General features: G+C 17.6%; 6 protein-coding genes across 6 annotated transcripts; 3 read left to right on the top strand and 3 right to left on the bottom strand.

Moving 5' to 3' along the window:
* Positions 1 to 889: 889 nt before the first annotated feature.
* On the top strand, positions 890 to 4,093 carry PGAL8A_00359900 (conserved Plasmodium protein, unknown function; the record flags this gene model as incomplete). The annotated part of the gene is made up of 1 exon (XM_028672649.1): positions 890 to 4,093. The coding sequence occupies one exon, from the start codon at positions 890 to 892 to the stop codon at positions 4,091 to 4,093; it is 3,204 nt and encodes a 1,067-aa protein (XP_028529180.1).
* A 663-nt stretch (positions 4,094 to 4,756) lies between these two features.
* Positions 4,757 to 5,578, bottom strand: PGAL8A_00359800 (nucleic acid binding protein, putative; the record flags this gene model as incomplete). Its single annotated transcript, XM_028672648.1, has 1 exon — positions 4,757 to 5,578. The coding sequence occupies one exon, from the start codon at positions 5,576 to 5,578 to the stop codon at positions 4,757 to 4,759; it is 822 nt and encodes a 273-aa protein (XP_028529179.1).
* Positions 5,579 to 8,272: 2,694 nt separating this feature from the next.
* Positions 8,273 to 10,108, top strand: TCP1 (T-complex protein 1 subunit alpha, putative; the record flags this gene model as incomplete). The annotated part of the gene is made up of 2 exons (XM_028672647.1): positions 8,273 to 8,330; positions 8,535 to 10,108. The coding sequence occupies 2 exons, from the start codon at positions 8,273 to 8,275 to the stop codon at positions 10,106 to 10,108; spliced, it is 1,632 nt and encodes a 543-aa protein (XP_028529178.1).
* A 1,440-nt stretch (positions 10,109 to 11,548) lies between these two features.
* Positions 11,549 to 13,597, bottom strand: PGAL8A_00359600 (formin 2, putative; the record flags this gene model as incomplete). Its single annotated transcript, XM_028672646.1, has 1 exon — positions 11,549 to 13,597. One exon carries the CDS (start codon positions 13,595 to 13,597, stop codon positions 11,549 to 11,551), a length of 2,049 nt encoding a protein of 682 aa, XP_028529177.1.
* A 5,149-nt stretch (positions 13,598 to 18,746) lies between these two features.
* On the top strand, positions 18,747 to 22,055 carry PGAL8A_00359500 (conserved Plasmodium protein, unknown function; the record flags this gene model as incomplete). Its single annotated transcript, XM_028672645.1, has 1 exon — positions 18,747 to 22,055. One exon carries the CDS (start codon positions 18,747 to 18,749, stop codon positions 22,053 to 22,055), a length of 3,309 nt encoding a protein of 1,102 aa, XP_028529176.1.
* A 1,730-nt stretch (positions 22,056 to 23,785) lies between these two features.
* Positions 23,786 to 26,443, bottom strand: PGAL8A_00359400 (ubiquitin-like protein, putative; the record flags this gene model as incomplete). Its single annotated transcript, XM_028672642.1, has 1 exon — positions 23,786 to 26,443. The coding sequence occupies one exon, from the start codon at positions 26,441 to 26,443 to the stop codon at positions 23,786 to 23,788; it is 2,658 nt and encodes an 885-aa protein (XP_028529175.1).
* Between the last annotated feature and the right edge of the window lie 1,412 nt (positions 26,444 to 27,855).

Raw genomic sequence — 27,855 nt, 5'->3', positions numbered from 1 at the left:
TAGATTAATGAATTTTTGTTTTTCTTGTTCATTAATCATAATTTTTCAATGGTGTGTGTGTTTTTTTTTTTTTTTTTTTTTAATCATTAAAAAAAAATATATCTTAGCATTTAATTGTTAAAAGATATTACAAATAATAAAATATATATATATATATACATTATAGTAATAGCTTTTTTTTTTTTTACTTCAAAGAAAATTCTCCGATGAAAAACTAAACCTTAATCTCCTCAGTGCATTTATAATATATATTTGTTTGAATACGTATATTTTTTAATTTATCTGGTTAAATTTATTTTCATTAACAATTATTAGCATCTAATTTTGTATAAAAAAAAAAAAAATATATATGTATGCATACGTATACTTAATGTATACAGATGAGTGGCATTTAATTATTTATGACATCTTATAATTTTTTTAATATAAATACTTTATTATAAAACATATTATAAGTTACATATACTTTAAAATAATTTTTATTTTATTAAAAAAGAAAACAAGAAGGAAAAAATTAAAATCATTTTTTTAACATATTTCTTTTTTACAACACAAGTGGTTTTATTTATTTTCCTTTTTTATATATTCCTTTTTTTTTTTTTTTTTTTTCTAAATAAATATAGTGAATTCTTTCAGTAATTACATTATGTTTTTATATTATCTTTTAATGTTATTTTTTTTTAATACAAAAATAAATAAAGATTTTATAATGTGCAATAGTTAATCACCATATTTTTAAAAAGGATTAGTTTAATTTTTTTTGATCAAAATAAGATCAATCACGAAAAATTTTATAAAAATCAATTTGTTCATAAAAAATATATTTTAATTTGTTACTTTTTACGAAAAAAAAAAAAAAACTTTCTTAATTTTAAAGATAGAGAATAAAATGAATGTAGATTTTCCAAAAAATGTAGAACTAGTTGAAGGTTGTGAAGTTGCAAATGTTGAAAATGATATATGTAATTCAAATAGAGAAGATAACATAAGTTTTTTAAAAGTTATTATAAATGAAGAGAAATATGAAGAAACAAAAAATTTGTCAAAAGAAGATAGTGAAAATAGTCAAAAAATAAAGGAAAATTTAAATGAAAAAGGAGAAAATATAAAAAATAAGCAAAATGCTGAAGTGGAGAAAAAGAAAGTGCAAGAAAAAAATATATACACAGAAGAAAAGAAATGTATACATGAAATAAAAAGTATTATCAATGGACAAAAAAAAAATAATGTTAAAGAAAAGGAATGTATTGAGGAAAAAAAAAATTTGGACTTTGATGAAAAAAAAATTGGATACGAAAAGGAAAAAATTGAGCATGAAAAAAAAGAAAATTTAAGCGGAGAAAATAAAAAAAAAAATGAGCATAATAATGATATATTAAAATTTACAAGCTATGAAAAAATATCATGTAATGAAAATTTTTTAAAAAAAAAAAAAAGAGATAAATATAAATTGTTGAAAGAAATATTTAGCGAAAGATACATAGAGGAAATAAAAAAAAAAGAAAAAAAAAAAGAAAAGGACAATAAAAAATCATGCATAAAAGAAAATGAAAATTTTTTTTTAAGTAATATGAATAATAACTTTATGAATAAAAATAAAAAAATTAAAATCTTTAATAGCACAAATGAAAGAAATGATAATTTAAAATATAAGAATGATTTAAATAATATATATATAGACAATGATTTTTTTAATAATTATGATAAATTAGAAAAAAATTCAGATGAAAAAAGTATTTTAAATAATTCATTAAATACTAGCAAAAAAAAAAAATTTTTTTTGATACTATGTAATGGATGTTTAGTTGTTTTTTTGGGGGTTAGTAATAATATTTGTGGTAGAATGAGAAATAGAGTTCTCAAAAATTTTGATAGTTTAACTGCTTCATATAATGCTATCGCATATATAACAATTTATTTTATTTTATGCATTATTTATAGTAAATCAAGATATATAAGAAAGAAACACTGGTGTTATATTTATCCATGTATAAATAATTTTTTTAAATCAAAAAATAAAGATAATGAAACAAGGGGAAATTTGGGGAATAATTTTGCAGTTGATATAAAATCAGAAAACGCAAAAAAAAAAAAAAAAATTTTGAAATTTTATTATATTCATAAAAAAAAAATATATGAACCATTGTTAGAAGATACAAATAACGTGAATTATAACAATTCATTCAATAATAGTGAAAACCTTTTAAGCAAAGAAAATTACAATCTATATAATAGTTATAACAATAATTCTTCAAATGATAGTTCCAAGAGAAACCAATTATTTTTAAATAAAGATATAAATGAAATATTTTTGAATGATAATAACCATGAAAAAACATTCTTAAAAAAATCTAGAGAATATAATACTATTAATGAAGAAATCTCAGAAGAAGAAATATATTCATTGAATGAACAAGAGTTAAAAGAAATTATAGGAAATTATAAATTTTATAAAAAAAAAAATAACCTAAATGAAATAAAAAATGTTTTTCAAAAAAAAAGAGTTCAAGTAGCAAAAGAGAATAATAATGATAATAAATATAAAGAACATAAAAATTTGACCACTATAAAAGGCAAATGGGCAGATATGGGAGCATATAAGTATGTTATCATTATAGCTTTACTTGATATTATTTCTAATACTTTATATTTTGTGTCACAGCTAGCTATTCCATTAACAATATTGTTATTATTAAATCAGTTAAATTTTATTTTCTCAATTATATTATCTTACATAGTTTTAAAAAGGAAATATAATATCCATCACGTAATTTCTGTTATAATTGTCCTAACAGGTTTCCTTTTTTTCTATGTGCCATTTATATATAAAGAAACTATAGATACATTAAAACAGAATTTTGTTAATTATTATATGAATTCAAATTTTTTTATAAATTTAAATTATATACATGATTTTAATCATTTTAATAATTTTCATCTTTGTAATGAACCCGTATGTATAGCCCCCTTTGGTTTAACCATATCTATTCTTTTTTGCATTTTATCTATTTTTTTAACTTCCTTTGGTGGAATATTAAGAGAAATATTTTTTTCAGAATATATAAAAAAACAACAAATAATCAAGGATACTAAAAAAAAGGAATGTATGAGAATAGACAATTCTTATTCTGTGTCAAATTTTGGATCTCAAACAAATTATTTTAATAGTATGAATAATAAAAATTTTTCACTAATGCAAAATCATGGAGATAAAAAAATAAGCAAAAAAAAATTGGAAAAAAAGAAATTAACAAATGGCAGTTTTTATAATAAAAGAGAAACAATCAAAAATAAGTGTTTGTTAGATAAAGACATAGAAATAAATAAAGAATATAATCATTCTTCTAATAATATTGAAAATATTTTTTTTATAAATAAAAAAGTGAGTCAAGTTAAATATTCAAATAAATTAAACCCAAAAAATAATAATAAAAAGACAGGAAAGTTATCAACAGATATAAATGATGAGTTTAATTATTTTGATAATGATAATTTCCATAAATCTCATTCATTAAAATATACAAATAATACAAAGGATAAAGAAACAGAAAATAATCTTCCTTATAAAGAAAATATAAAAAGAGATATGAAATGTAATAATAAGGATGGTAAAATAAGTGTTATATTACTGTCATTTAATATTTCGTTTATACAAATTATTTTACTACCATTAATTATATATTTTCAATTGCTATTTAATAAAAATAAAAATACATCATATTTATTATACATAAAGGATAGTCTTAAATGTTTTTCAGGATATGTAATTGAAAATAATCAAAGTTGTAAATATGCATTTGCTGTTTATGCTCTTTATATAATCGTAAATTCATTATTTAATTTAAGTGTCTCTTCCTTTTATAGTAGTTATTCTTCTGCAGAGTGCTTCTTAATTTTAAAATCATCTACCCCTATCACTTTATTAGTTTTATATTTTTTTAATTTTCCATTTATCACAGATAATGATAGATATTTTTCTATTTACTTTGTTATTAGTATAGCAATTGTTTTTACGGGGGTAAGTTACTTTTTCTATCAAACTATAGTATCAGAAAAAAAAAAAAAAATTACCATAGATAATTATCATGAATAATATTTACAATATTTTATTTGCTTAATTATAATGGTTTTTTAAATTATAAAATATAATTTAAAATATATAACCAAATATATGTATAATTTGTATAAAATTATTTTTTAATTCTTTGTATTTTAATACATTTTCATACACGTTCATACATACTTTTAAAATGTAATTCTTTAATTTGTCAAAATTATTTGATCTAAAAATTTTTTAATTTAGTTTCTTTAGAAACAATAAATAAGAAAATATACAATTTTATTAAAAAAAAAAAAAAAAAAAAAAAAAAAAAAAAAACGCACATTTAAAAATTTAAATTTTATGAAAAACTAATTTAATTTTACATTAAAATATACGAATAAAAAAAAAGTATAAAAATAAAATAAATTTATTTAATATTATTTAAAATTACTGTTTCAAATAAAAAATAAAATAATTTTTATGAAAAAGACTTAAGAAAAAAAATGAGAAAGAAAAATAAAATAAAATAAAATAAAATAAAATAAAATAACAGACAAATATTTACTTCTCAATAAGAAAATATAATAATATTTTAAAATTATTTTTACAGCTTAATATTTATATTTTTTCTTAATTTTTGTATGTATCAATTTTCACTTATATATTACATAACTTTTTTTTTTTTCTTTTTTTCTTTCTTTTATTATTATCACTTTATGGTATACTTATAATATCTTCATACTGTGCTAAATCGTATTGTTCAATAAGTTTTGTTAATGATTTTTTTATATTAATTTCTGAGTGATATTTTTGAAGATTATTAAATATGTCTTGTTGATTTGCATATTTTTCATCTTTTGTGTGTAAATATTTAATAATATCAGTATCAGTATCATCTAAATGATTATAGTAAGAATCTAATGTTATATGTGACCATGGTTTTTCTTCGTTATTAATTCCATTAGGAGCGTAAATATTTTTTAACTTTAAAAGTTTTAAGTAACAATAAATTACATCAGATGTGAAATATGAAAAATAAGAAAGCCAGTCATCTACTTTGTTTACATATGAAATGCTAATTTGTACAAATTCACTTTTTGTTTCAGGTGAATAAACAACACCAACTACTTTGATATGATCATTTACCTTTATATTTTCAATATGATTTTGAACTTTTTCATTTTTCGCATCTTTATTATATTTTGCTTCAATATTACCTGTGTAATCACAAATTTCAAAAATAATTGCGCTAGCTAATTCTTTAACTTTACATACCTTTCCAAATACAATAATACCACTAATTTGAAAATCGTGAATTTTAAATTCTTCACTGTTCTTCATTTTATTTAATAATAATTTAATAGTAACAGGTACACATAATTCTTTTGGTAATACTTTTTCTTCTTCTGTTTCTTTATTTTTTGTAATTGCTTCAAATGACTCATTTTTTTTTATTTCTTCTATTTCTTCTTTGTCTGTTGATTTATTTCCTTGCTCAAAAAAAGTATCATCACAAAAACCAAAATTCATATCCATTTTTTAATTTATTTTATGAAAAAATAAATATACAATTATTTTCTTAAAATAAGCACATATATATATATAAGTATTTTTATTTTTATTTTTATTTTTTTTTTTTTTTGCTTCAAAGATAAATATATATATTTATTTGTTAATATATTTATTTACTTCTATACATTTTTTAAATTTTGTGATAAATATCATCACTTTATTATAATCTTTTTATTTTCAAGATTTATATATCCTTTGTTTATTTATTAATTTTTTTTTTTAAATAAATCTAAAAATATGTATTGATTTCACTTTTTTATTCATTTTTAATTTTATACTTTATTTTTATTTTCCTTTTATTAGATATATATATCAGTTTTATATAAAACTTTTAAGTTTATGTGTATATTCTCTAAAAAAATAGTATTAAATTTTTTGTTATAAAATGACTTTTAAAGTATTATAAAATTAAATTGGATGTTTTTTTTAATAAACAAAAAAAATTAAATAAATTTTAATGTTAAGCGATACTTCAATTTATTTCATTTTTTTTTTTTTTTTATTTTTTTTTTCTTCCTTCTTACATATTTAAATGATTTTCACTTTTATTTCATTTTCCTTTATTATTATTAAAAAATAAAAAATTAAAGAATGATTCAAAATTTTTTTTTTTATATTTTTTATATTTCTTAAAATTCCTATTAAAACTATAATAAATATTTTAAATTATTTATATATATTTGTTACAAAAAAAAAAAAGTAAATTAACTATATTTAAAAGAATAAAATAACACTTTAATTTTTTAATAATCTTCTATGAACTAACAAATTTCATATGTCTGAATTTTTCGTATTTATAAATTTTACGTTACTTTCAAATTTTACAAAAAAAAAAGACAATGAAACTAGCTATTTTTTCTCCTTTTTTATGTATGAAATTTTTTGAATATATATATTTTTTTTTTTTTTTGAACTAAAGAAAAAAGGAAATATATATAAGTCAATGTATTTAAAAATTTAACTATTTTCGAAAGGTGATTTAAATTGTAATAAGAACAGTTTCTCTATTATTTGTAATATAAGAAAATAAAATATTTAAAAACTTTATAATAAAAAAAAAATAATAAAGACAAAGATACACATATATAATGATTCATTCTTGATATTTAAAAAAAAAAATAGACGTTTATATTTTCATATATATAAATTTATAGTACATATCTTTTTCGAATAATTATAAAATTATATATAAATAATAATTATAAAAATTATAAAAAATACTACTTCAGTATCATTTTACAATTATTTATTTTTATATACAAAGGTTACATGTATTTTTCTTTATTTTTGTTTTAATCTTAATTGTGTTAATATATTTATAAAAGTTTGAAAAAGATAACATAAAAAAAATAATTTAAGTATATTTCTAATTTAATATATTAGAAGCTTCTTTTAATAAGATATCATTTTAATTTTTAAAATGTTTTAAGGAACTTGTTTTTATTTTTTTTGAAAATTTATATATGAAAAATTAAAAGTCTTCCAATAATCTTTTAATATTTTCAAGTTCTACAATATTTATTAAATAATATTAATTTTTCATATATATAAAATTAAAAGATTTATATATATATTTTTATTATAAAAATATATATGATCTTATTTTACAAAAAAATTTAGAAACAAATAAAAAATTAAGCTTACTATAAAATTTGCTTTTATAAAACAAGGTTTAAGAAAAAAGATATATATATATATATATGCTTGACTTCACACATGAATTATTATATATACAGTTAAAATTGTCAAACATTTTATAATATACGTACTTTTAAGAAATCTTTTAAAATTTAAATTAATTTTAAAATAATAATAGCAAATTTATAAAAAAAAATAAGCATTTTGTTTATATTTATTACTATTAAAACTAGTTTGAAAATAAAAAGGAACAAAAATTTCAACTCTCTTGTAAATATATATGATGAATATCTATTTTCATACTTAACATGTTCATTGGATAATATATGCGTTAAAAGAAATTTTCAAAAAAATATAAGAATAAAAGAATAAGGTATAAAAAAATAATTTTATATTTTTAATGGAAAATATAATCACTTAAAAATCTTATTCATGTCAAATGAATTTCTTCAAATGCACTGCAAAATGAAACAACAAATAAAAAAATTAAAAAAAAAAAGAGAAAACTTTGCTTTTATGTAGATATTGTTTTTTATTTAAATATAGTAATATACAAAAAAAAAAAAAAAAAAATATATGAAAATTATATATGTATTTTTACTTATTTATATTAATATTAAAAAAATATAAAAACATCCTAAGAAAAAAACATAAAAGTATTATTACACTAAATTTATATTTATTTTTCGTTTAGATATATAAAAAAAAATAAATAAATAACAATTTTTTTATATTTTTGATTTTATATAAAAATATTTAATAAAACCAGGCTATTAAAAATAAATAAAAACACATATAATATATAAGGATACATAAAACATAAAAATAAGGGTAAATTTTTAAAAATATATAAGCATATATTACAAAAATTAAAAAAAGAATATATACTAGTAATATATGAATAAAAGTGTATAAGTTATATTACATACAGTTATTAATAAAAAAAAAAATAAAGAAATTTAAGCTAATATATTGAGAAAATATATATAATAATAAAGAAATAAAAGTAGTAAAGTAAAAATGTCTTTAAGTATATATGGAAATAGAGAAAGTGGCCAAGATGTAAGAACAGCAAATGGTAATAAAAAAAAAAAAATAAAAAATAATTTTTTATTATTGTTATATATGTATTAAAAATTTTATAATTTTCTTGTAATATTTCATTATATATGCTTGATATTATATGACTTTAGTAGAAGGTTTTACTAATTATATTTTATGTAACACCTTTTGTATTTAATATACTTTTTACAATGTATGTATATATATTTTTTTTTTATAGTTACTGCCGTTCAAGCATTGTCAAATATATTGAAATCTAGTTTGGGTCCACAAGGATTAGATAAAATGTTAGTGGATAATATAGGAGATGTTACAATAACAAATGATGGTGCAACAATATTAAAACAATTAGAAGTTCAACATCCTGCCGCTAAAATTTTAGTGAATTTATCTGAATTACAAGATCAAGAAGTTGGAGATGGAACTACTTCAGTAGTTTTGTTAGCTTCTGAATTATTAAGGAGAGGAAATGAATTAATTAAAATGGATATTCACCCAACAACTGTCATATGTGGTTATAAATTAGCAATGAAAGAATCAGTTAAGTATATAAAGGAGAAATTAAGTGAAAAAGTAAATAACTTAGGAAAAGATGTAATTATAAATATAGCAAAAACTACCTTATCTTCTAAATTTATTAGTTATGAATCAGAATATTTTGCCAAAATGGTAGCTAATGCTATACAATCTGTGAAAATTATTAATGAAGCAGGTAAAGTAAAATATCCAGTTTCATCAGTTAATGTTATAAAAGTGCATGGCTTGAGCTCATTAGATTCAAAGTTAATTGATGGATATGCAATTATGAGTGGTAGAGCATCACAATCAATGCCATCTGCTATTAAAAATGCCAAAATTGCATTTCTTGATTTTCCATTGAAACAATATAGATTACATTTAGGAGTTCAGGTAAATATAAATGATCCAACAGAATTAGAAAAGATAAGACAAAGAGAAAAAGATATAACAAAGGAAAGAGTTAATAAAATATTAGAATCAGGTGCAAATGTTATATTAACTACTCAAGGTATAGATGACATGCCACTGAAATATTTCGTAGAAGCTGGAGCTATAGCAGTTAGAAGAGTAAACAAGGACGATTTAAGAAGAATAGCAAAATTAACAAATGGTCAAATACGTTTGACATTATCTTCTATTGATGGTACAGAAAAATTTGAAGCTTCTTCTTTAGGATACTGCGATGAGGTATATGAAGAAAAAGTTGGTGATTGGGATCTCATGTTTTTTAAAGGATGTAAAACATCCAAATGTAACACAATATTATTAAGAGGAGCTAATGACTTTGTTTTAGATGAAATGAAAAGATCTATTCATGATTCCTTATGTTCAGTTAGTAGAGCATTAGAAAGTAATTATGTAGTAGTAGGTGGGGGTTGTGTTGAAGTTGCTTTATCAGTTTATCTCGAAGACTTTGCTAAAACATTAGGCTCAAGGGAGCAACTAGCTATTGCAGAATTTGCTGAATCCTTATTAGTAATACCCAAAATTTTAGCTTTAAATGCTTCATATGATTCTATTGATTTAGTTTGTAAGCTGCGTGCATATCATACAAAATCTCAAGTAATGAATACAGAAGATTCAAAAGATTATAAATGGTATGGATTAGATTTAGTTAATGGAAAAGTAGCTAATAATTTGAAAAATGGAGTATTAGAAGCTATGATTAGTAAAATTAAGTCTATCAGATTTGCAACAGAAGCAACAATTACCATTTTAAGAATTGATGATCTCATTAAATTATCTCCAGAGGAACGTAAAGAGGAACAAAACTAAAATAATATAATAAAAAAAAATAATAAAGTAATAAATAATTAAATAAAAACATACATTTGCTGATTAGATAAAAATTATACATTTATAACTGAATAAATTGAAAATGATCCTATAAAAAAAATTTTCAGATTTATAATTTAATAATTTTATAACACACTATGTTAATAAACAGCTATAGAAAATTTTTTCATATATATTTTAAAATAGTTATTTACAATTTTGTGTATCACAATACATATAATTATATAAATATCTAATATAAATACAAAAGTCTTAAATTTAAAAAAAGTAATGAAAATTAATTAAAATCTTTATATGTAAAAAAAAAAAAAATTTTTAACATAGAAAGCAATCTAATATATATTTATTTATTCTATGATATGACAATTATTTGTAATAAAATCAGAGAGATAAATTTTTTTCTTATATGAATTTTAATATGCCTTATATATATGCTTTTTTTTCTTTTCTTTTTTTTTTTTTATTTCATTTATATTGAATTTTCAATTATAATTAAATTTTTCAATATTATTTTAATTTTTTTCTTTTACATAATAATATAAATACTTTGATATATTAAGATATAAAAATACATATTTAGTAATTTACGATTTATTCTACCTAAAAATTTATTTATGAAATAAATTCATTCTATATAATTTATAATAAACCCAAGTACCTTATTTATTTTTTTTTTTTATAATATTTAAAGTTTTTATTTAATAAAAAATTAAGGTATTTTCATTAAAACTTTTTTTATTTCTATTTAATTTATAATTACATTATATTTATAGGTATCTTTTTTTTTCATATGTAACTTAAAAACTTGGCTTTTTAAACAAGAAAACAATTACCTATCATTTTTGCATATATTATCAATTAAAAAAAAAAAAAAAAAAAAAAAGAGAATAACAATATTTTCTTAATATAAATACTTTTACTTTTATTTTAGTTTCAATATATACATATTTTAAGAATTATCAAAAAAGAGGAAAATAAATATTTCATATTATTTCTTTCCAGACAATAATATATACTTTAAATAATAAATAGATTTACAAATGCTAAAATATTTTAATTAGTTAAAAATAAAACAAACGTAATTTTATATATTGGTAGAATAAGGATAAACAAAATAATAAACTAAGGTATTAAATTGAAACAGTTTAATAAAAAGAAAATTAAAATATAGAATTTTTTTATTAGAAATAAAGGTAACATAGTCTTAATAACAATGTACATAATTTAATTAAACAAAATCTAAATAATTATTTAAATATAGGTATATTAGTAAACCTATTATATTTTTTTAAAAGCAGAAATCTTCCCGATTACTTTTAAGAGGTTTATGTATTACTTCTTTTAATATTTTTTTAATAATGTTTTAAAAAAAAAATTGAAAGTAAAAATGGTAAAAAAAAAATAGAAAAAATACTTTTTTTAAAATGTTGAACTATGATATATAAGTGATTTTTTTTTATAAAATTCGTTATTTTTAAAATTTCCTAATTTCTTTTCTTCATCTATCAATAAAATATTCATTTTAATCGGGTTTCTAATAATTTCATTCATTATATCATAAACATCATCAATGAAAACAAACAATTCTTTAAATAATAACTCAGACGCTGGAAATTTCATTATGTCTTTATTTAATAATATTTCTTCAAACCCATAAAAAGAAGAAAGTGATAATATATTTTCTTTTGAATTTTTCAAAGAGTTATTTATTTTATCAAATATAATATTACTTTTATCCATTATTTTTATTAAAACGACGATTACATTGGAATACTCATCTTTATAATTTTTTATTTCTTCATTTATGTGATTTATTTCCTTTTCGATATAACTTATTTCTTCTAATATTTCACATCCTTTTATTATATGTATTTTTTTTAATATTTCACGCAAGTATATTATATCGTTAATATTACTAATAGAGTTATAAGAAATCATGTTAACTATAATATAATCTAAAGCATTAAATTTACCTCCTGTTGTTTTAAAATATTTTAATTTGCTTAAATGGGACAAATCGATACTTTTAATCTCAAAATTTTCTGTATCACCATTATTTACAAAATTTACCCACATCAAAATTGCTTGAAATATTTCTATTAATAATTTACTATTTTTAAGTTCATTACATACTTTATCATATAAGTTGAATATTTCGTGAAGTTTATTTTTTACTTTTTCAATAGTGTAATAAAATTTAAAAATTCTTATTCTATTTTTTATTCTACTTATATTACATATTGGAAGTAATACCTTTTCCGTGTTTCTTAACTTTGATTCAATATCTTTCCAATTTGACTTATTTTGTAGATTTTTTAACTCACTTATATATTTATCATTTGGTATTAAATTTTCAACATATTCAAATTCCTCTTGAAAATTTTTATTTTCTTTCATATTATAAAGAATATAATGTAAATCTTCCATAGGAATTTTTAATTTTTTCATAACAATAAATACATTTTTATATGTATTTTCATCAAATATTTTTATTTCATCACTATTTTTACTTTCACTATTAATTTTTTTTAAAAAAGAGCTTTTTTCTTTATTTTCATTTTTTGCTGATTCAAACAACTTTAAATAAGTGTTTTTATCCTTTAGAAAATCAAATTTTTTTAGTTCATTAGAGTTTTCAAATATTTTTTCAAAAATTGATTTTTTAAATAAAGATGATTGTAAGCTTTTTATTCTTATTGATCTTTTACCTGGTTTTTGTCTTAATGTACTATTTGTATCATTCTTATTATTTAAATTTATTGATTTCATGTAAATTTTACTTAAAATTATGTTATTTTTTTCATTTTTCATTTTTATATCATTTCTTAACATATTTATTTCTTTATTTTCTTCTATACTCTTATTTACATGTGAAAGAGAAAAACAGTTACTTTTTTTTAATTTCATATTAATATCAACTCCATTTAAAGCTTCTTTTTTATCACTAATTTCATTTAAATTATTGTTATAAATATTGCTACTATCACTTATTTCTTGTTCTCTCTTATTTTTTACCTCAATGATCTCTTTTTTTAATTGCGTAAATAAATTACTATTTAGTTTACTAATTAATGAATTATTGCATAATTTTTTATTTTCATCAATTATTACCAAATCAAGTCGTTTTTTTTCGTCTTGTTCTATATCTACTAACATTATGTTACTATTGTTTTTATCATTAATCCTGCTAAACATTTTCTCTTCTATTATCTCATTATCATTATCACTGCTATAATTATTATTTTCACTCTTTAGAACACTATCATAATTATTAATAATATTTTTATGTTTTATTTCCCTTTCTTCTATTCTGCACGCAGTTTTATCTAATTCTATAAAACATTTTTTTTGAATTATTTCTTTTTTTTTTCTATCTTTGTAGGTACAACTTTTTAACTTTATTTCCTCCATCAATACACTTTTATTAAGTTTATCCAAATTTAAAGAACATTCATTATTGTAATTCATATTTATTTCATTTTTTGAAAATTTTTATTATCAAAGATTCTTTTTATATGTATTTTTTACTTTTTTTAATCTACACATTTGCTATTTTGGATAGTACTGCACGTTCTATCATATAAATTCTTAAATTTATTTTTATTATATATATATTTTTTACGTAATTTTTAAATTTTATTTTATTTTTTATTTTTAATTTTTTTTTAATTATACTATTTTGTAAATTTGCTATTGTTTTTTTTTTTTTTTTTTTTTTTTTTTTTTTTTTTTTTTTTTTTTCATCTTACTCAACACTATATACTTTAAAATTATATTGAATTTTTGTCATTTCTGATAAAATTATTTCTCACAGTTATAAATTAAATAATTTCTATTTTCCTTTTATATTTTTCTTTGATTTATATTTCTTTTAATATAGTTTCACTTAGTTTTGTTTAAATTAAAAAAAAAATTTTATTGAATTTATGTAACTAAAATTTTTTTATTTAACTTGCTGTTCTATTCATTTGAAAATTTCTCTGGATAGTTTATTCAACAAATTATCAATAATGGTTAATTTGTGTTCCTTATCATTTATATGTGTAACAATTTTTAAATATATTTTGTACATTTTACTTAATTTCCTTCTATATATATTCAAACATGTTTTACACATTAAACATTTAGTAAATAATTAACAGTATAGACACATATATTTTAAAAATATAAAAAAATTAAAATGAAACTTTAATAATTAAAAATATAAATGCTGATGTTATATGCTACTATCTTATCTGAAATTAATCACCGTAGATATACCTGGAGAATAGAAAGATTTGGTGTTAAAATGAGAATTTTTATAAGTTACATTTTTCCTATTATAATAATATGCTAAATTCTAAACATCATATAATATCTCCAACATTACTTTATGGCTAATTTATTAAAAAGAAATGTGCACACATCTCTCTTTACATATTTTTAAAATTGTAAACGTCACATGTTTTTTTTAAATAATGCATCATCCTTTGAAAACAAAATATTTAATTTTAAAGAAAATCTTACGAATTTGTACTGTTCATGCATTATTTTTTCTTCATGTTTTAATTCATATATGGCATATATATATATGTATATATTTTTTTTTTTATAAACTTAGTAACATATTTTCTGGAAAAATTTAACTCTATAAATATTCTACAACATTTATATTTCTTTTCTTTTTCATCTAGTTATTTACTCATTAACATAAAGCTTTAATTTATTAATATAAATATTTATTTTAAGAAATATTATATTGCAATGATATTTATCCTTTTAAAAGTAAACTTTTTTTACAAAATATAAAAATAAATATACAAGCATAATTTAAAACAATTGTAAAATTAACTTTTTGAATAAAATTTTATTTTTTGATGTTAAAATAAAATTCCTCTTAAATTATCCTTTAAGAAAACTAAATTGTAAATAATCATCTAATTTTAATATAAAAAAATGGGTATATATTTATGCTATATAATTTTCAAAAACAGTAAAATGAAATTTCATTGAGTATTCATGTAAAGATATATTGAAAAAAAAAATATAAATGTCACTCCCAATAGCTAGCTATATATAGTAAAGGAATTTATATAGAAAAAATGGAACTTAAAATGTAATTTGATGTAAATTATCTATAAATTACAATCTTCCTTTAAAAAAGTTTTAAGATCTTAAATATTACTCCAGATGATATCTAAAATAAAATAAAATTACTAAAATATAACATTATAATAATAATTATAAAAATATACATTTTGTGAAATCCTATGACTTTAAACTAATGGAGAAATATATTTTCTTATTAGAAATAAATGTAAAAGCACTAAAATGAGTTTAAAACTTAAAGAAATAAAAAATTTATAAAAAAAAATGACAAAATTTTATACATTTTATATATATTTAATATAAATTTTTTTTTTTTTTTTTTTTTTTTTTTTTTTATTTAAGCAGTTTCTTAGTGGATTGTGCAAGTGTGATAATCGCATGTGCCACTTAATATTTTTGAAAATTCAAGATCATTCACTTTTTTTATTTTTGTTACAAGTTCACTAAAAGTATCTATTTTATATTTAGCTATTTTTTATTTATTTATTCTATTTAAATGTTTAGATATAAATATTCTTAAGTAGTAGTTTTTGTTATAAAAATTAAAATAAAGAAAGAAATTAATAAATAAGTAAGAATTTTATTATGAAAATCTTGGAATTCTCTTTTTTGTTTTTTAGTTAAAATCTTATGAATTCATTAATTCTTCATAATATTTTTGTAGAACTCTATATTTATTTATAAAAAAATTTTATATTTTCAAAACAAATCTAACCATTTAGAACAATATTTTTATTTTTGATTATTTATTTTATTTCCTAAAAATGTATCTTTCATTTTAATTTTTTATAGTTCATAAAAAAATAAAATGTTCCAAATATGTTTATTATTTTTATACATTTTATTTTATTTAATGAATAACAAATTAGTTTATAAAAATAAAAAAAAATAATAGTTCCTTTAATTCTTAAATATAGTATATGTAATTTGCTTATTTATAATGAAATACCTTTTTTTTTTTCACTTTCATAAAATTAATTTTATTTGGAGTCTTTTTCTTTTAATTTCACTTTTCTTTTCTTTTTTTTTTAATATATTTTTTTAATATGTATATATGAGATTTTATTTTTAAAAAATAATTTTTTTTTTTAAATATTTCGAAATATATTAGTATATTTTTATTTTTCCTCAAATTAAAGTATGAAGTAACTTATTTAAAAATAAGAAAAATATTTTCGAGAGCATGTAATCTTTTTTTTTTTTTTTTTGCTCCTTTTTTATGCATTAACTACTTGAGCAAACGACACTTTTACACACCTTTTTTTGTTGATTTATTTCTTTTTAATTTGAGATAATATAAAATATTTTTAACTATAATTAAATCTAAAAAATTTACATAAATTAAATTTTTGTACATGCTTTTTAATTTTGTATAGTACTTTTATTTTTTTTTTTTTGGTTATATATATATATATATATGTACATGTAAAAGTATATAATTTTATTTTTATTTTTGTATGATTAATTAATATTATTTTGTTATATTATGTAAACTATCAGATTAATAAAAAATACTAATAATTTTGATCTATATATTTACATTTAAATAATTAAAATGAAAGTAAGTATATTTCTTATTTTGCTTTTAAAAAATATACAAAAATGATACATTTATTTAAAGTAAGGTTAAACTATAATTATATTTTATTTTATTGCCTTTAACTATTCATTATTGAAAGTCTACAAAACTGATTATTTAATTTTAATTTTCTTTAAGAAAATAAAGAAAAAGAAATTAAATAAAAAGTACATTTTATTATATAGTTATATATCATTGTACAGCATAATTAAAATCATTTATTTTTTAAATTTTTCTTTATATTGTTAAATAAATATTTTGTTTTTTATCTGATGAAATTGATGTGTGCACAATGTGAAATTTTATTTGATGTTGTTTAGTATCCCTTTTAATTAATAAAAAAAAAAAAAAATTATAAATAGAATTTTTAACGTACTTTTAATACTCTTTATGTGTGCATATATAAATATGTAATTTCATTCATTTTCTATTTATATATATTTGTTCTTTTTGTATTTATATTCATATCTTTATTATATTCATATAATAATATGATATCTCATTTTTAAGTCATTTTTTTTTTTTTTTTTTTTTTTTTTTTTTTTTTTTTTTTTTTTTTTTTTTATTGTTGTCTATTATGTTTTGTTTTTAACAGGTTCTACTTTATTTTCCCATAATTATTTTATTTTATTTTATTTTTTTTTTTTGTTATATATATTTAGAAAAGAAATAATAATGTATATATATTTAATTAGATTCAAATTTTGATTTTTTTTTTTTCTTTTTAAATGGCATTAAAAATTCAAATTTACTCTATATTTGTTTTGTGAAATATGATGATTTGTTACANTTATATTCATATCTTTATTATATTCATATAATAATATGATATCTCATTTTTAAGTCATTTTTTTTTTTTTTTTTTTTTTTTTTTTTTATTGTTGTCTATTATGTTTTGTTTTTAACAGGTTCTACTTTATTTTCCCATAATTATTTTATTTTATTTTATTTTTTTTTTTTGTTATATATATTTAGAAAAGAAATAATAATGTATATATATTTAATTAGATTCAAATTTTGATTTTTTTTTTTTCTTTTTAAATGGCATTAAAAATTCAAATTTACTCTATATTTGTTTTGTGAAATATGATGATTTGTTACAATATATTTATTTTTATTTTTCCATGCTTTTTAACTTCTTTGAAAGATAAAACAACAAACTAATGATAAAAAAAATAGAAGAAAAAATAAAGAATAAGGATAATTATTTTTATTTTAGATATATATCTATAATTTTTTTTATCCCCTTAGATTCCGAAATTTATTAAACTACTTTCCTTTTTTTTTTTTTTTTATTCATGATGTATTGAATTCGCCTTGCTTCATTTAGAATAGGCATTTTATAAATTAACAAATTTTTCATTCTTTCATTTTTTTTTTTTTTTTTTATTGATTCCTTTATTTAATTCAATGCATTATTTTTACATATGTATATATTTCAGTTTATAATATAAACATTTTCTACTTTTTTATATTAATGTTTGCTAATTTCCAACCTTTTTAATTTGTTTTATTATTTATTTATTTCTCACAATACATTATTCATTTATTAATAATTTATTGCATATTTTTCTTTTTCCTTTCCTTTTCTTTTTTTTTTTTTTTTTTTTTTGTTTTAGAAATTTGACTTAAACATTATTTTATATAAAAAAATTGATGTTAGACAACTTTTAATTTTTCAAAGTAATGTATTATTTTAATATTTAATTTTGTAATACACATGCTTTTATGAGATCATTTTTTATTGATTTTTTTTTTTTTTTTTTTTTTGTTAATTTAAATACATTTGGAGTATCATATGTTTTACAATAATACAAAGACAAATTAATATATAGGCATGTATTGAAGATTAAAAAAGAAAAAGGAATTATCTTTAAATAAACAAATTTTGTGTTTAACCTTTTTATTATATTTGAGCTTGTTTTGTTATATATTTTAATTTTATTAAAAATGCAAGGTGCAGAACATAATAATGATATATTTTCAACAAATGATAAGTTGAATATGAATTCTTTATCTAATAATATACTTTTTGATAAAAATATGAATCAATTTAATAGGCTGAAAATATCTAGTGTTTCAACAGAAGCATATTCTTATAGATGTTCAACTAATTCTCTTTCTAATAATTTAAGTTCAAATAATATTAACAACTACGATATTAATTTTTCATCTACAAGTAACGGTGAGAATGATTATATATTGAACGCTTTAAAAGAATTAGGTAATAAATATAATACAAATAAGGATTTCAATGGTAATTGCTCTGTGCTAAATTCAAAACCATGCAGTTTAACTTATAATAATGAAACAATTGAACAAAATGAAAATGATGAGGAATTTTTTTATAGATTTGAACAAGAAGATAAAAATAGTGAAAAGAATAATTTAATAAATAATATGAAAAATGATGGCAAACAGAAAAATTTACTAGTATGTACTGATAAAAATAAATTAAATTTAAGTATGATTGAAAATAATGAAAATAAACTTAAACTATGTAATGAGGACATTATGTACAAACATAATTCAATTAATAGAAAAGCAAAACTATTGTCCATTTTTGAAAAAGCCAATGAAACAACTTCTAATGAAGTACAATTAAATGCATTTAATAAAAATAGTAATAATATATTTAATAATGTAATTAAGATATCAGAAAATATGAAAAACAATAATAAAAATATCAGAACGGTTAACGTGAAAGATATAGTGGAAAATAAAAAAGAGAAAAAATTAGTAAATAATAACGAGGATATTGAAAATAAATGTTTCAAAAATATAATTATTAATAATGTAAATAACGCATATAATAGAAATAAATCAAGCATTACAATTATAGAAGACGATTATAACAATAACTTTGATATTCATAAAAATAAAAATAATGATGATGATAATAATATTAACTATAATGATAATAATAACAAAGATAAAATTAATAATAATGATAATAATAATAAAGACAATTTTAATAAAAATGTTGATATAAGTGAGAATAACAATAATGATAATAATAATAAAAATTATAATAATTACAATGTATTATTTAAGAAATGCGAAAATGAAGCATTAAATATTAATAATAGTGAGGATAGTTTTAAAAATAATAAATTTATATTTAATATGAACAAGAAGGATGTTCTTTTTGATGCTTCAGAAAATTTAGAAGTTGAAAATAATATAAATAAAGATAATAATAACTTTAATTTAAATGTAAATCGTAATTTAATTAATGTATCAAATAAAAGAAAGGATTCTTTATTTAAAAATAACTTAAACCAATTTTTTGAAAATATAGAAAATGACAATTCAGGTTATAGAGATAACAAAACTAATTACATAAAATCAAATAAAAGTGAAGAGAAAACTCCTGAACATGGTATAAATAAAATGAGACTTCCTTTTATTAATTTAAGTGAGGTAAATAAAAACTCATGTAATATATCTGACTCAAATACAAACAAACATACACAACAAAATTATTTTGATAGCACATTTGGTGATGCACTTACAAATACAAATGAAACTAAAGAAATGGAAAATTTTGATGAAAATTATTTTTATGATTTAAAAAGCGATGAAGTTTTATTTTTTGAAAAAGAAAGAAATAAAAAAAATATTAATTCAAATAAAGGAGAAAATCTTTGTTATCTTAATGATACAACAATAGAGAATACTAATAATTTCAATAATATATCATTTAACTTTAGTGAATACATTAATGAATATAAAAATAATTACAATTTTAAAGATAATAATGGTATTACGATAAGTAATGCTAATTTAAAACTTTTAGAAAAAAATTTATTAAAAGAAAACAGTTTCATATTTACTGATTATGATCCTTTTAATAAGACTAATGAAAATGTAGAATCTAATACAAATGAAAACTTTAACATTTTTCAAAATTATAAAGAAAATAACAATATTTATATAAAAGATAAAACATTAGATAGAATATATAATAATAATGAGAACTTAGACAAGTTAAGTGACATAGATAAAATAAGTATAATAAAAGTATTAAAAAACAATAAAAATGATTATATATCGGAATCATTAAATGATAAAGGTAATACCATTTCTTCTTCTATGAATAATGAAAATTATAATTCATTTTCGGTAATAGATAATTTTAGAAATTCTGAAACAGTGAATAGTAAGAAATTAATATTTTTAGATAAGATAGATGAAAGGATATTTTTAAATAACAAAATGAATTCAAAAGATATAAGCAATAAAAATTTTGATAAAGATACAATGAATATATATAATATCAACCATAGTAAACATGTATCTAATGGGAAACTATTATTATCTGAAAATTTGAATTCATATAATTTAGTTTCAAATTTGATTAATAAAAATGATGATTTCCTAAATTCATGTACAGATAGCAAATTTAATTTTAAAAACAAATTTTATGAAGATTACATTTTTCCAGATAGTTTAATAGATGAAAAAAAAGCCAAATATGAAGATATAATGAAATATTTTGATTATTCAATAAATAATAACAATAATATTAATTGCAATGATAATAATGAAGAAACAAATTCAAAAGATACAGATAGTAAAAGTAAAAATTCTTTGGCTAAATTTACCTTAATAGTTAATGTTCCACCCAATACTACACGTAAAGACTTGATGGCCGTCTTTAGTAAATTTGGGAACGTTGATTTAACTATGGTTGTTTGTGATAAACAATCAAGACATCCTAATAAAGAATGGACAGCAACCTCAGGCTATGCGTTTGTTCGTTTTGCTACCAATTTAGAAGCTCAAAGAACTTTAAATGCAACAACTTCTGGTTTAGTTCGAATTAGAGGTAGTAGAGTTAGAGCAACTTGGGCAAAAAAAGATTCTTATTCAAAAAGAGAAAAAGAAACTACCTTTAAGATACCATCTTCTATTCTTATTTTAAATGTAGAAGAATTTATTTGTTCTATTTGTAAAACTAATTTATCATATGAACCCAGATTATTTCCCTGTTGTTATGCATCTTGCTGTTCTGATTGTTTAAGAAGTTATATTATGAATGAAGAAAATCAAGAAAATATAAAATGTCCTAATTGTTCTTTATCTTTTTCAGAGAGAATTATTAAAATTGATAAAAATTCAAAAGGTGCTATGGCTTTATTATATAAATTTCATTGTAATATTAAAGTTAGGTGCCCAAATGAATGTTGCGAATGGATTGGTTTTCAATATCAGTATTTAAATCATATCCTATCTTGCAAATTTAATCAGACATAATATACATGTCTCATTATTATATAATAATTTTGTTCCATTATATTACACATTTTCAAAAAATTAAAATTATTTCATAAAATATTTTACTAAATGAAAAATTATTAAATTAAAAATTAATCTTTTGTATAAGTTTTTAATTAAATCCTCATCTTATTTGTAATTATGCAAAGGTATAAACATTTTATTACTATAAAAGACATTATTTTCCATATTATAAAGAGTAATTTATTTTATTATTATAAAATCAAAATTATTTTATATTTTTTTAATGAATTACTTTCTATTTTAAAACACCTTGTGTAAATATAGACGTAATTAAATAATTCTTTTTTATTTTTATTTTACAAGAATTAGTATTTTAAATGCTTTTAATTTAAAAAAAAAAAAAAAAAATTACATTCTCAAATATTTTGAAATATCTTAAAATTAAATTCATATATGATTTATAATAGCTTTAGGTCTTTCTAACGAAAAAATTATTAAAAAATTTTTTTTTTTTTTTTTTGCAACTTTTTTTTTACCTTTTTTTATTTGGTATTTATTCAGTAATAAAAAGATTTATATTTTATCTACTTTTAATTTTTATTTCTTTTATTTTCATATTCTTCATTATTTTATATTAGATAAGAAATTAGACATTATTTTTCATTTTTCTTTTTTTTTTTTTAATTCTAAAAAAAAGTTAATAATATTTACAGTTAATTTTTAAAACTTACGAATTAAAACTAAATTTATGTAATCATGATTTTTTTTTTTTTTTTTTTTAAATTTCAAACTTCAAAAAAAATTATATCATTTTTACTCATTATTTTTTAATAGTTTTTTATTTCTTGAATTTTCATAATGTAATTATATTAAGTATTTTTATTATAAGTTTATTTTCATTTTAATAAATATAAAAATGTTCTTTTCATAAAAGTAGTGTAATTCTTTTGTAAATATAATAAAAACAATACGTCTTAAAAACATATATATAACACCTATTATTGTTTACCTTTTTCTAGAATCCAAAATGTATAAAAAAAAATATAATAAAATGAAATCTTAAATATTATATATATATATATATATATATTCTCTTTTATATGAAAATAAAAATCAATTTTAAAATATTAAATATTTTATAAAATTAGAAAAATTAAAAGTACATAAAACTTAATTATAAAAATTTATATGTATAAAAAAAAAAAAAAAAAAAAATAGAACAAATAATGAAAAATCAAATTTATATATGCAGGTTCTCTTTATAAAAAAATTTTTTTTCTTAAAAATTAGGTAATTAAAAAAAAAAAAGCTCTATATTTGCAAAAAATAAATATTAATAAAATTCAGTATATTTTTTTTCTTTTTAAAATCAACTTTTGGAATTATATCTCAAAATCAATTAAATTAAAAAAAATTATTTCATTAAATATATATATTTTTTTCTAAATTAACACTAGAACAGGTATATTTTATGCGTTTATGAAAAAAAAAAAAAAAAATATATTTTTTTTTTTTAAACATTTTAAGTAATTTCATATATAAAACTTAGATAAAATGTTTATCTTAATTGTTAATTTTTTAATTTCTATTGAGGTAAATGGTATCCATTTTGAAAAAAATAATTTTTTATATCAAATAAAAAGAAACTCATATTCTCCAAAAAAAATATTTTTTCAAATACTCATCTTAAAAATATAATTTTTTTAAAATGAATTATACAAAAAAAAAAAAAAAAAAGATTTTTTTTAATTTTTATTTGAATTAATATCATCTAATAGTAAATCAATAGCCCTTTCTATGTTTCCTTTTGTGTCAACTAACGCCTTTATGCATTTTTGTGTATCTGTAAATCCCATTAATTTTAATGAATTTAATTCTTCAGCATATAATTTGTAAAAATTTTGTTCATTCATGTTATTATTGCCACATCTTAATAATTTTATTGTTTCAGCAATATTTTTTATTTCTAAGTTATTCATTTGATCAACTATATTTAAGTTATATAAATTTTTGTTATTTTCATTATCTTTACTCTCCATTAAATCAATATTATTAGAAATTTCTTCTTTTCTATTTTCGTTATTAACATAATTGGGTGTTAAATTAGAGTTATTTTCGTTTACTGATTTTTCATTATTACTATTTTTATTATTACTATTTTTATTATTACTATTTTTATTATTACTATTTTCATTATTAATATTTTCATTATTAATATTTATATTTTCACTAATTTTATTTATATTAATATTTAAACTATCTTTATAATTATCAGATGTTTCATTACTTTTATTTATATCTTCTTTTTTATTAATTACATTCATAGAAGTATCAATATTTTGATTATGTAAATTATTATCATCTTTTGTAAATGTCACTAAATCAGATAAAACATTTTTTTCTAGTTCAACAGAGTCTTTTCTACATTCACTATTATTATTCAAAGAAATAGTATTATCATTTTCCTTTGTGTTATCATTTTTATTATTATTATTATTATTATTATTATTACTAAGAATAGAATTAGTAGCATTATTTGGAGAATTAAATACACTCAGGCCATCGTCTACATTTTTATGTGAATTCCTATTGAATCCTAAATCGTTTATATTCAAATTTTTATTTAAATTTGAAATTATATGATTTAATAAATTGGACGCATTATTTACTTTAGAGTTGCTCGATTTATTAATATTTGTATTTTCATTTTTTTTGTTTTGTTCTATTATGTTATTAATAATATTATTATTAAAAAATGCACTATTAAATAAGTTTAAATTGTTTTCATAACCTCCGTTATTTGGCATAATTTTTTTATTCTCAACTTCATTATTTGCTAAAATATTTTTTTTATCATATTTTATATTATTTGATTTATTTGAAGGAGTTTGATATTTCTGTAATAAATCAATTATATTAGTTTTAAAAATATTATTATTCAATTTATCTTCATTATTCTTATTATTCATTTTAAACATATCATTACTATTATTAAAAGGATTATTATTATTCATAAGAAGACATTTTTCAAGGTTATTATAACTATTTTGATTTTTAGAATTTTTTTCTTTTGTGGCCCATGGATTAGGAAAAGCTTCACTTGTAGGAGGAGATGATGAGTTTAAGTCATATTGTTTTATTTTATTCATTTTTTTTTCATTTAATCTATCATTTGATGAATACATTGGTTCTTGAATATTATGATACATTCTTCTCAAGGTATTAAACCCACCAGGTATAGCTTCTATATTACTTATTGCTCTATCAGTGTTTCTCATTAATTCTTTCATTAAAGATGGATTTTTAATCATTTCAAATGACTGCTTTAAGGCTTGTGAGTCATTTAACATATGATTTAAATCTGGATTTTTTTCTCTTAACTTCTGAAGTTGCTTATTTGAATCCATTATTGATTTAATAAAATCACTATGATCAAACATATACGAAATTAATTTTGATATGTTATCGTTATCTGAAAATTTTCCTAAATCATTATATTCATCTTTTATTGTACTCAGCTGAGAACTTGTAATTCCAGAATCTAATGCTACATCATTTCCATTTTTTTTTCTATTAAGTTTTATTACATATATGATATCATTAAATTTTATATTATACTTCGATAAATTTTCCATATCTTTTAATAATCTACCTCTATATATAATTCTGTACTCATTTTCAGTATTCAATATTTTTTTCAAGCATTTTTTCAATTTTTTTACAGTTATATTTCTATCTATCCTACATTTAAAAATATTATTAGTGGAATCATTAGTTTTTAATCTAACATATAAATAAGTATTTAAATTTATTTTATTATTTGTATTAATGATTTCATCCGTTTTCAAGATTTCAATATTTTCAGATGTTTTTAGATTTTCAATTTCATTATTTTTCTTTTTTTCATGATTTCCTAAATTAAGCGCTTCATTATTTTTTTTATTATTCATATTTACATTTTGAGGGTTTATATCAGATATATTTTTAAGACTGTCATCACCATGTTTTTGAAAAATATGTGATTTTCTTTTATCATAACTTTCAAGTAATTCTCCATTTTGACTACTATCATCTGACTGATCATCACAATCATCTGAACTGTATGAATTACTTATAATATTTTTGTATTCACTGACATCAATATTATCAAAGTCAATAATTGACTCACTTTTTTCTTTATTATATACTGAGTCAGGCATTTTATTATCTTTTATTTTTTTTTCAATATAAAAATTATCTTCATCAATTTCTCTTTTTTTGTTTTCGTTTTCTTTTAAAAAAATGAACTCATGCTTAGAGTTTTTATAATCAATAACAAAATTCTTTTTTAAATCACTTAACTTTTTTTTACAAATATCTTCTGATTTTTTTCTTTCTTCACTATTGTTTCTATATTCTTCCATAATTAAATTTTTTAATAAATATATATATATATATATATATATATATATATATATATATATATATATTTATATTTAACAGAAATAAAAATATATGAAAAAATACTTCTAAAAATTTTATATTCAATTTTTTTCAATTAAAAATTTGCATGTAAATTTATAAACAGCTATAAATATTAATCAAATCTTAATAAAAGTCATCCAGTTATACTATTTTTTTTTTTTATTTTATTTTTATATTCTTATTTTTATATAAATATATATATATATAAATATTTATACATATATATATAAATATTTATATATTTATATATATATATATATATATATATATATATATATATATATATATATATATTTATATATATATATATATTATGTATAAATATATAATTTTTTTTTTTTTTTCATATGATTTATTTTTTAATTTTTATTTAAACTAATTTTGTATTTTTAAACATTCTTAAATATTGTGTGTGTTGAATTTTTTTTTTTTTTTTTTTTTTTTTTTTTTTTTTTTTTTTTTTTTTTTTTTTTTTTGTATACATATATGAATAAAAGCCTATATCGGAAATACAAATAAAATATTCTTATTTTATTAAAATATTTCTAAAAAAGCGGTGTTTATTTCGTTAAACGATATATTAATAATTATTTGACATTTTATAAGTAAAAAAATTGTAATGATATGATAAATAAAAAAAAAAAAAAAAAATTGGGATTATGTAAAAAACATTGAGTTTATTATTTAATGTACATATGTTAATTGTATAAGATAAAATTTTTAAAGTATTTTAATTCTATTTGCATTTCATCTCTATATAAAACTTTTATAAGAAAAATTTCTTATATATATTTAAAAAATACGTAAATTCAGAAAATATCAGTGAATTATACTAAAAATTGTTTTTTTCTTAAACAAAACTCATTAGAAAAATAAAACTGAAAAAAATTGTTTATATATTTTAAAAATAAATGAATTATATTTTATAAAGAGAAATAAAATAACTCATTTATATTATATAAAGTCATATATATAAAAAAAAAAAAATTTTTTTAATGAACACAAAAAACAGAACACATGAAACAGAACAAAGAACAAATAATTTGAAACAGATAACATAAAACAAAAACAATAATAAAAACAAAATAAAACAAAATAAATAATAAAGTGAAAAATAAAACAAATAACAATTTGCAAAAAAAANAAAAAAAAAAAAAAAAAAAAAAAAAAAAAAAAAAAATAAGAAAAAACTAAAAACAATATTAAAAATGAAAAAAAAGAATGATAAAAAATTAAAAGAAAAAAAATTGCCATAAATAGCATAAAAGTTGGTATATAAAATCTTATAACATTTATTATCCAAATATTAAGAAAATTTTTTTTTTTTTTTTTTTTTTTTTTTTTTTTTTTT

The sequence above is a fragment of the Plasmodium gallinaceum genome (assembly GCF_900005855.1).
Source record: "Plasmodium gallinaceum strain 8A genome assembly, contig: PGAL8A_v1_98, whole genome shotgun sequence".
Lineage (NCBI taxonomy): Eukaryota > Apicomplexa > Aconoidasida > Haemosporida > Plasmodiidae > Plasmodium > Plasmodium gallinaceum.
This window is presented reverse-complemented; position numbering and strand designations above follow the sequence as displayed.